We start from the raw sequence: 9,106 nt of genomic DNA, 5'->3' as shown, positions 1-9,106 counted from the left end.
GGAAAGAGACCCCATTGGAGAGGGTAGCCCGCAGCTGCTCACAGCCAGTTCCTGCAGCAGTGCACTGGGAGAGGCAGCCTCGGAGGCAGTTCTCTAGGAGACTCTCTTCTGGTTTTGCAGAGAAACTTCCAGCAGCCGAGGGAGCATGACCAACGTCCTTCCTTCCACGTGAGAATGGAGTACAACGAGAAGCTAATGGAGAGGATGAATCAGAATGAGAAAGGCCAGAGCGGTGCGAGCCCGAAGGCACCAGAGGGCAGGCAGGAAGAGCCACAGCCCCTGAGGAGAGCACAGACAGAGTAAGTGTGCAGAGGCCGTAGCCATCAGCACCAATACCAAAAACTGGAGCAGGCGCCGGCACCAGTACCAGGGACACTCGAGAAGAAGCTCCCACCTCTCCTCATGGCGCTGCCCCCTTTGCAGTGTGAGAGCTGTCAGCAAGGGGTGTGAAGAGCGCCTTCCAAAGGGTGACCTGCCAGATAAAGAGGGCGGGTGCCTGCTGCCAGCTTATACTTCAGGACCCACAACACAAACCGATTTGCATCAAGCCCAGAAGAGATCCGCAGCCTTGGGGCATGGGTGTAAGGCTTCTGTAAGGCTAGGGTAAAGATGAGGTACCCTAGCAGGTCCACGAGTTGAAATAAAACTAGGAAACGAAGAGAGAGGCTTGAATTTTTTTGTTGGTTCTGGGAGCTTCTTCCTCTGTGTTAATTAGTCTGTAAATGTAATAGGAGCAACTGGCCAACAGGAAAAGGTGGGGTTTTTTTGCAATACCAGAAATTTAAATTGGGAAAATTGGGGAAGAAAAGGGACTCATAGGCACTCAAGGAAAAGGGCTAATTCACCAAACTGTAGTTACTCAAATATTGCACGCATTGAGAGGACCTAGGGAAATTGCCGTAGTACATGTCAGAGGACATCAAAAGGGGAACTGGTTTCCACATAAGAGGGAATAACCTAGCAGGTAAAGAAGCTAGGGAAGCAGCTCTTAGGAAGCATGGCGTAGTTCTAACCCTACAGGAATAGGATAATGAAAAAGGGACACGAGAAAAAGCATACAGAAGCAGAAATAAAAACTATAAAGACAAGAGGGGCAGAACTGAAAGAAGGAAAATGGATTCTGCCTGATGGAAGAGAAATACTGCCAAAGGAACAAGCTAGGCGTGCACTTCTACAGTTATTACTACAAACGCATTAGGGAACAACAGCATTGAGTGATCAATTTCTAAAATTTTATGGGTGTGTAGGAATACATGAGATAGCCAAACAAACTGTCCAGGAGCAAAAAGCAAGCAGTAGCAGGGAAAATTCTGATTAGCAAAAGAAAACAGTGTTAGCCATGAGGTGCTTTCACAGTGATGGCTAGCTCAGCTTTACCACACCGGTCTCTCACCCTACCCCTACTCAAAGGAAAGTGAGGAGAAAATGTGACAAAAAAGGGTTTAGATCAGGACAGTTTACAAAGGAATAAAGAAAGGAAAAAAAATCAGAAAACAATAACACAAATAAAAGAAGCAGGTGATGCACAATGCAGCTGGTCACCACAAGCCAACTGATGCCCACCTGGTCCCTGAGCAACAGTGACCTCTCCTGCCAACCCTCCCAGCGTTATTGTCCCACATGACACCACATGCTATGGGACATCCCTTTGGCCAGTTGGGGTCAGCTGTCCTGGCCGTGTCCCCTCCCACCTCCCTGTGCACCCCCAGCCTTCTCAGGTTCACCAGGAGGAAATCATGCTTGATAAACTGCTTAAAATTATCCGATGAAAGGACTGGCTTGGAAGACAAGAAGAGGGTATTGCATATAGACAGGGGGACTGATGGCTGAAGTGCAGCCCTGCAGAAAGAGAGTTGAGTACTGAGCTGCACAAATGCTCTGCTGCTACCACACTGCTAGTAGTATTCAACAAGTGTGTAATTCAGAGCTTAACCCAGCCTCACAGAAGGAAGCGAAGTCCCAAATGTGTCCTCCTGAAAACTAACAGCCTAAACACAAGTGCAACGTCAGGGGAAATTCAGAGAAGATGGGACCGGTGTTGTGAAGGACAGGGCAAACTAGAACAAACACAGCATACGGTAGGATCAAAGAAGGAAAAGGTTGTTCATCCCTTGAGACATAAAAATAAGATTTCAATGGGAAGAGAAAGTAAAACAGCACAGCACAAAATAAAAAACAGCGGTATTTATTATATACCCTGCATCTTCCCTTGGAACAGTCACAGCAAGGTCCCGACTCCCCTCCCATCTCATTTTCCCTCTAACCCTTGCTGATAAGATCAGCAGATTAAGGAGATGAACAACTCTTGTCATCTTTGCTTGCTGTCTCCCAAGTAAGAAACCTGCACGCAGGCAGAGAGAGGTCAGTGTCTCTCTCAGAAAAATAAATAAATAAATAAACAAATAGAATAAAAATAATTAAAAGAAAAAAAAAAGAAACAACAACAACAGAGCAAACAAACAAACGAACAATAAAGCAGCCACACTCAGTGGTATTCTACTGCAACAACATCATCTTTGTTTCTCACACTCCCCAGTCAGAAACCTGCACACAGGCAGAGACAGTCAAGTGTTTCTCTCAGAAATTAATAAATAAATTAATAAACAAAATAAAACATCCACACTCGGGCGTAAGGGACACCTGTGACAGAGAACTGGCACAGGGTGCCCAGAGAGGCTGTGGAGTCTCCCCCAACAGAGATCCTCAACAGCAGCCTGTGCATGCTCCTCGGCAACCTGCTGTAGGTGGCCCTGCTTGAGAGGATCCATGATTCCTCTCTGATCTATGGTTCCGTGATTCTCTTGATTTTGAAAGCAAAGAATTCACCTGAACATCAAAAGCAGCCTGAAGAAAACAGCCATGCTCTGGAAGAACACTTTGAAGGAGCATATGCAACTAAGCTGGGCCTGACTGGCAAGGAGCCTTACTGCAGCCTCCAGCTTGTTAGGACACGGTTTGCGCAGAGCCTGGCAAAACCAGGCTGGGGTCTTGTTTTGAGCAGTGAGCTGAACAAATTCTCTACAGGTACTGCAGTGATACCTATATTCAGCCTGAGCTCAAACCAGCCTCACTCACACAAGGGAGTGAAGTCCAAAATGTGTCCTCCTCACACCTGTAATTGCAATGGACGTGGGGGTGCTGGAAAGGTGGAGGCAGTATATCAAAGAAAACGGAGTAACAGGAGCATATGGTAACAAGCTGAGGTGAGAGATGGAGGCAGAGGTGTCTGCACCGCCCCGTCAGGGGCCTCACTCTGCACCCCCTGCCCATGCTGAGGCAAGATGTGGGTGGCCTGTGAGGTGCCGACCCTTTGTGACACGTTTGATGATGTCGTGGGGCTCGGCTATAAATACCGGCCCTGCCGTGCCTGGCCACACTCCCCAGCAAGGCCTGGGAAGTGTTGGAGCTGCTCTCGCCAGCGCTACTCTGCTCCACAGGAGCTGCTCTGCCAGCAGCAGAAGGCGAGGGGAGCCTGTGGTAGAGAACGCTGGTTGGGAAGTGTTGAGGAAAAGGAGGAGGAGCCAAGGGAGTTTTGTAGCACGACGAGCACGTCTTCACCAGCTTCTGTAAGGCTAGGGTAAAGATGAGGCACTACGTGCTGTTCAACCCCTTGAAGCCTGAGGACCTTTCATTAATTAAGGAGCTCACCAGGAAAGGTAAGGCCCTGGGGGGCCCTTGTGGGAGCGCTGTTGTCGCAAAGACGGACGTGAGCTGTGGAAAGCTTGGGGCTGGGGCTGCTGGGGGAAGGTCTTCTGAAGGGTCCTGGCGTCTGCAAGGAGAGCCCTGAGTGCATCCAATGTGCTTCCCAAAGTGCATCTAACGCCTCCCCTCCCTCCCCAGGCCTGTCCTGGGCACAGTGTGGGCTTCTTGCAAGCTGGGCAAGGTTCAGGAGCTGTGCAGCAGCTTGCCCCAGCAGTGCGAGTGCTGGTTGAGGGCAAGGCAGAGCTTGATCACACACCACTGTCACCTCCGTGGCGATGGGGGTTCAGACTTCATGGGCATTGCCAACTCACAGCATCTTGGCATCTGTCTTTCGCTTTCCAGAAATCGCCCAAGTGTGGAATAGTACGTCCAGATACATCAGAAGGCAGCTGTTGCAGAAGAAGGTGAGCCTTACATCCTGCCCCTGGCCCATCTTGCCCCTTTGGACCTGGGCCACACAGCACCATCTTCAGGGCCAGCAAGTCACCCAGCACCCTTCCAGCTCTGCCCAGCACTGCCATTGGTCCCTCTTCTTGCTTGCGTTTTCAGGCGGTGAATATTGGAATCGGGACATTTGCCGTTGTGTCAGCGAAGACCACTGGTGCGGATGGCAAGGCTATGGTTGTCCGGAAACCCATATTCAAGCCCTGCAGGTTCATGAAGATATTCTACAAGCTCAAGTGTGCTGAGAGCAGAATTCCTAGTAAGAAGATTTTTGCTTTGCTTTCCCTCTGCAGCCCTTGCCTTTTGCTCCATGCAGTCGTGCCTGTGCCACGGCAGAGCAAAGTCTCTTGCACCATGGAGAGGCTGAGTGTGGGTGTACATACAGCATCCCAGAACATGCCCCTGCCCTGGGAGTCAGCCCCGTCTCTGCAGCTCATCCCACCCTCTAGCAGGATGCTCGTAGCACGTGGCAAAGCTTCCCTTGGCCTTCTGTTCCCCATCTGCTCTGCTCTGGAGATGTGGCCAAAGCTGGCAAGGACCTTCCCCGTGGCACAGCATTGCGCGAGGGCTGGGCGCTGCACACACTTCGTCTGTGAGTTTGCTGAACTGAGTGAGGACTGACATTGTTCCTTCATGGTTGTTTTCTAGTCGAGACATTCATTGATCCGCTGGACATTGAGAAAATTGCCGCACACATCTACTTCCGACCACAAATAGTAGAGCAGTGCATCCACGAGACCCTGCTTCTCTACGCTGGTGGCCTCTTGGACAACCAGGATGTGGAATTCTTCTTCAAGGGCATTGGCATTCTTACTGTGCGAAGAAGAGTGGTCACCATGAACTATTACACTGATTTCCTGCTGGACGTGGATGACACACGCAATATGCGTGAAGCTCTTCTCACGGTGAGCGGATCATGTCTCCAGGGCAGCTTGCAGCTCTGGCAATGCTGTCAAAGCTCTCTCAAACTGCTTTCTCCTTGCCTGCCTCACCATTGGGTGAGACAGGCTTGAGGAGCTACACAAACTGTCGGTAGCACCTTGGCCTGTTTGTGTGAGGGGCTAATGACACCAAAGGACAAAGTGGGGCGAGGATTTTGGAGAGGTAGCCGTGTTCCTGAGCAGTGGGAACGTTTGCTACCTTTGGGAGCAAGGAGCACATATCCTTGGCTTCTGCTGACGTGTGTCTGTCCCATTGCAGAACTCCAAGATGATGGATATGCTTGCCTTCGACGGCAAAAACAGATATACTCGCATCAGTGGAAATACGTTCCTCACACTACCAACGTGAGTGCCATCTCTTCTGCAACATCTGGCTGGCCAGGGGAGCGGGTGCCCAGCTCGTGCTTTGGGTGCAGCCTCTTCTTGATGCTTCTCTCCTGCCAGAGCGAGGCAGGACCAGCTCGTTCCTGGGAGGCCTTCCAGGTTGACCCCCTGCTCAGTCAGCACTTCTGGGCAGTGCAGATGAAGTGGCCAGTCTGCAGTTGAGGGTCCCTGAGAGCGGTGGGAGGGTGTGAGGGGACAGCGAGGAGGACTTGTGTTGGCTCTGGCAGTAAGGCATAAGAAGCATGGGAAGAAGCTGCTGGAGGCTGTGGGGCCCCTCAGCTCGCACAGGCCATTGTGTCCTCCAGAGGCTCGGCAGTAGCTCCCAAAGAGCCCTGCCAGCAGCTTCTTAGTGTGGGGCACCAAGGGAACATAGTGCCTTATTTGACAACTGCTGTCTTCCTGCTTCCAGGCTTATACTTCGGGACCCACAACGCAAAGCAGTTTGCATCAAGCCCAGAAGGGATCCGCAGCCTTGGGGCATGGGTGGCCGAAGAGGTAATGTCCCAGTGGGCTCCTGGCAGGGGGTTGCGTGTTCTCCTTTTGTCCTCGCAGGGCAGGAGAGCCAATGTTGATGTGTGGGGGATGCGAGAGAAGGCAGCTGTGTGGGATAAAATGCCCCAGGAGTGGTGGCTCCCAGCGGTGGCAATGAGTGTGGGTGGACATGGCTGAGCAGCTCTGCTGCTGCTGCCGCTCCCCTGCACAGACACAGAGGTGACATCGTGCTGTTCTCTTGCAGTGAGTGTGCTGGACCCGGTGGTGATGGCTCGGAGGAGGGTTTCTCAAGCCAAGAGGGCAGAGAAGAAAAGAAAGGAGGAGGCAGACAAGCAGCGTGAACAAGCCAGGTGAGCCTGCTGGAGAAGTGTTGTGGCGGAGTTAGGGGACTCGCTGTGCTCTTGCTGCTGGAGCTAAGATGTGAGCTGCGAGCCTGCCCTTTAGAAACTGCCTCCCATAAGCTAAACCTGCTGTGTCTTACTAGATTCCTGCCACAAATTCATGAGAGGTCTGAGGAGAAGCTGAAGAAACCAACACCTTCAGCTTATCGACGGTCATCCATAATCCCGGCTTGTTATAAGGACACTCCACCAATGGTACGCCATAGGCATTTGTCAGTCCCGTTTCACTTTGGGGGTTCCAGAGCAAGGCAGAAGCAGCAGCTGTTGCTGCCCACTGTCCCCATGCTCCTGCCTGTGCCCAGCCCCAGGAGACTAATGCTGCGTGCGGATGTGTTTCCCTTGCCTGCAGGGAGTGCGCTCTGTGCGCGCTCAGATAGAAGACGGGCATGAATACTGATGGTCCACAGGCTCAGAAAGATTGAAGCTGAAATGTGGGACCAATGCTGTGTATGCATATGGAGTAGGAGCAAGGAGCATGGCATGTTTTCAGAGAGCCTAGGAAAAAATGCCCCCAGCAGGCTTTTGCCCTGCTCCTTGGGAGGGAGGGGAGCAGTGCAGGTCTCCGGCACGGCAGCGTTGCAGTCCCCACCTGGCCAGGCAGCTGCCTGCTGTCTGCGCGCTCCCCTGCACGTTGCCATGCGGGAGGAGCTGTTGCAAGAAGCAAAGGGCAGAGCCAGCAGAGAGCTGGGCACGGGTCTGCCAAGGGTCTGTACCTCCCTGCGAGGGATGTGTGCCCGCTGTACCTGCACCCTGAAGACTAAAGTGAGCCTGTGCGAGGCACCTGCCTTCACAGAAGCACACATGCAAGCAGAAAAGGCAGGCCCTGCCCTGGGCTCAGGGAGCAAGGGCTGCAGCCTTGATAGCACCGTCTGTTGGAAGGAGACCCCTTTGGAGAGGGTGGCCTGCTGCTGCTCAGAGCCATTTCCTGCAGGAGCGCACTGGGAGTAGCAGCCTCAGCTGCTTGCAGCAGTTCTCTAGGAGACTCTCTTCTCGTTTTGCAGAAATATTTCTGCCAAATACTCAAGTGCACACGAGTTCCTACCCACATCGTGAGAAAGGAGTATGATCAGATGCTGAAGCAGAGAATAAAGGACAAGTTGAAAGGCCAAATGCCTACGAGCCTGAAGGCACCAAAGGGGTGGCAGCAAGTGCCACAGCAACCGAGGACAGCACAGAAAAAGTAAGTGTGCACCAGTCCAGCTGAGACCTGGAAACAGCCCTGGAGGCCATGACCCGTGTTCTGGGGTTCCACGGCTTGTCGTCTTCCCCTTCCTCGTGACATGGGAAGGAGCTGGGTGCGATGGCAACCCAGGGATCTCTCTGAACCCCACAACCGAGGCATGACACAGGTCCCAAGGGGAAGGCTGTGGGTGCAAAGGGCCAAGGGGGCCGTGTCTGATGGTGTGCGTCTGCTTGGGTTGTAACAACACATCCCACAGCTAGGGGCCTGAGTGAGGCCTTGGGACATTTCTGTCCCTTCTTCCCCACACAAGTGGAGGAAGTCAGATGCTTTTGTGCCAGTGAGATGTTTCCCTGGGCTGCACTGAACGTGCTCATGCCAAAAGGCACTGGAAACACCAAAGGGACAGCTGTTGTCCTGGTGTGGTCGTGGTCTTCCTCCCGCAGAAGCACCTTGTGGTGCTGGAGATAAGGTGTGAGCTGCGAGCCCAGCTCTGAGTAACTGCCTCCAAGTGTAGTCCCATATGCTAAGCCTGCTGTGTCTTTCTAGATTCCTGCCACCAGTTTACGAGGAATCTGAGGAGGAGCTGAAGAAGCCGACACCTCCAGCTCATCCAAAGCCTAGGACACCTGAGCATGGGGCTTTTGCTCAGGACACTTCAACACCGGTACGCCATAGGCATTTCCCAGCCCCGCTTCCCCTTGGAGATTCCAGAGCAGGGCAGAAGCAGCAGATGTGGCTGCCCACCGTCCCTGTGCTCCTGCCTGTGCCCAGCCCCAGGAAACTAACGCTGCGTGCGGATGTGTTTCCCTTGCCTGCAGGGAGCGCGCTCTGTACGCGCTAAGATAGAAGAAAGAAGGCTCCGCATACTGAAGGCCCATAAGATGAAAAATCTTGAGGCTGAAACATGGAACCAATATGATTCCACGCTTCAAAAGCTGATGATGGAGCACAAGCAGGTATGACATGCGTTCAGAGCCCCCAGGAAGAAAATGTCCCAACAGGCATTTCCTCTGCTCCTTGGGAGGCAGGGGAGCAGTGCAGGACTCCGGCACGGCAGCATTACGGTCCCCACCTGGCCAGGCAGCTGCCTGCTGTCTGCCCGCTCCCCTGCACGTTACCATGTGGGAGGAGCTGTTGCAAGAAGCAAAGGGCAGAGCCAGCAGCGAGCTGGGCATGGGCACGGGTCTGCCAAGGGTCTGTACCTCCCTGCGAGGGATGAGTGCCTGCTGGACCTGCACCCTGAAGGCTAAAGTGAGCCTGTGCGAGGCACCTGCCTCAGCAGAAGCACACACGCAAGCAGAAAAAGCAGGCCCTGCCCTGGGCTCAGGGAGCAAGGGCTGCAGCCTTGAAAGTGCTGGCTGTTGGAAAGAGACCCCATTGGAGAGGGTAGCCCGCAGCTGCTCACAGCCAGTTCCTGCAGCAGTGCACTGGGAGAGGCAGCCTCGGCTGCTTCCTGCAGTTCTCTAGGAGACTCTCTTCTGGTTTTGCAGAAAAACTTTCACCAGCCGATGGAGCATGACCAACGTCCTTCATTCCAACTGAGAATGGAGTACAATGAG

The 9,106-nt window shown here is 53.1% G+C and overlaps 1 protein-coding gene across 1 annotated transcript; it reads left to right on the top strand.

Annotated features, from left to right (window-relative positions):
- Positions 1-3,977: 3,977 nt before the first annotated feature.
- On the top strand, positions 3,978-5,436 carry LOC137848582 (coiled-coil domain-containing protein 81-like). Its single transcript, XM_068667805.1, has 4 exons — positions 3,978-4,106; positions 4,252-4,405; positions 4,762-5,051; positions 5,347-5,436. Exons 1-4 carry the CDS (start codon positions 3,978-3,980, stop codon positions 5,434-5,436), a joined length of 663 nt encoding a protein of 220 aa, XP_068523906.1.
- Positions 5,437-9,106: the final 3,670 nt, after the last annotated feature.

This window comes from Anas acuta, chromosome Z, assembly GCF_963932015.1.
Source record: "Anas acuta chromosome Z, bAnaAcu1.1, whole genome shotgun sequence".
Lineage (NCBI taxonomy): Eukaryota > Metazoa > Chordata > Aves > Anseriformes > Anatidae > Anas > Anas acuta.
The sequence above is the reverse complement of the archived record's forward strand: the minus strand, read 5'-3'. Positions and strand labels throughout refer to the sequence as shown.

Excerpts from the sequence above, each read along its gene's own strand:
- LOC137848582 (XM_068667805.1), top strand. The coding sequence starts at position 3,978 with ATGGGGGTTCAGACTTCATGGGCATTGCCAACTCACAGCATCTTGGCA. Across the intron at positions 4,107-4,251 it reads GGCAGCTGTTGCAGAAGAAG|GCGGTGAATATTGGAATCGG; the intron begins GTGAGCCTTACA and ends TTGCGTTTTCAG. Across the intron at positions 5,052-5,346 it reads TGCGTGAAGCTCTTCTCACG|AACTCCAAGATGATGGATAT; the intron begins GTGAGCGGATCA and ends GTCCCATTGCAG.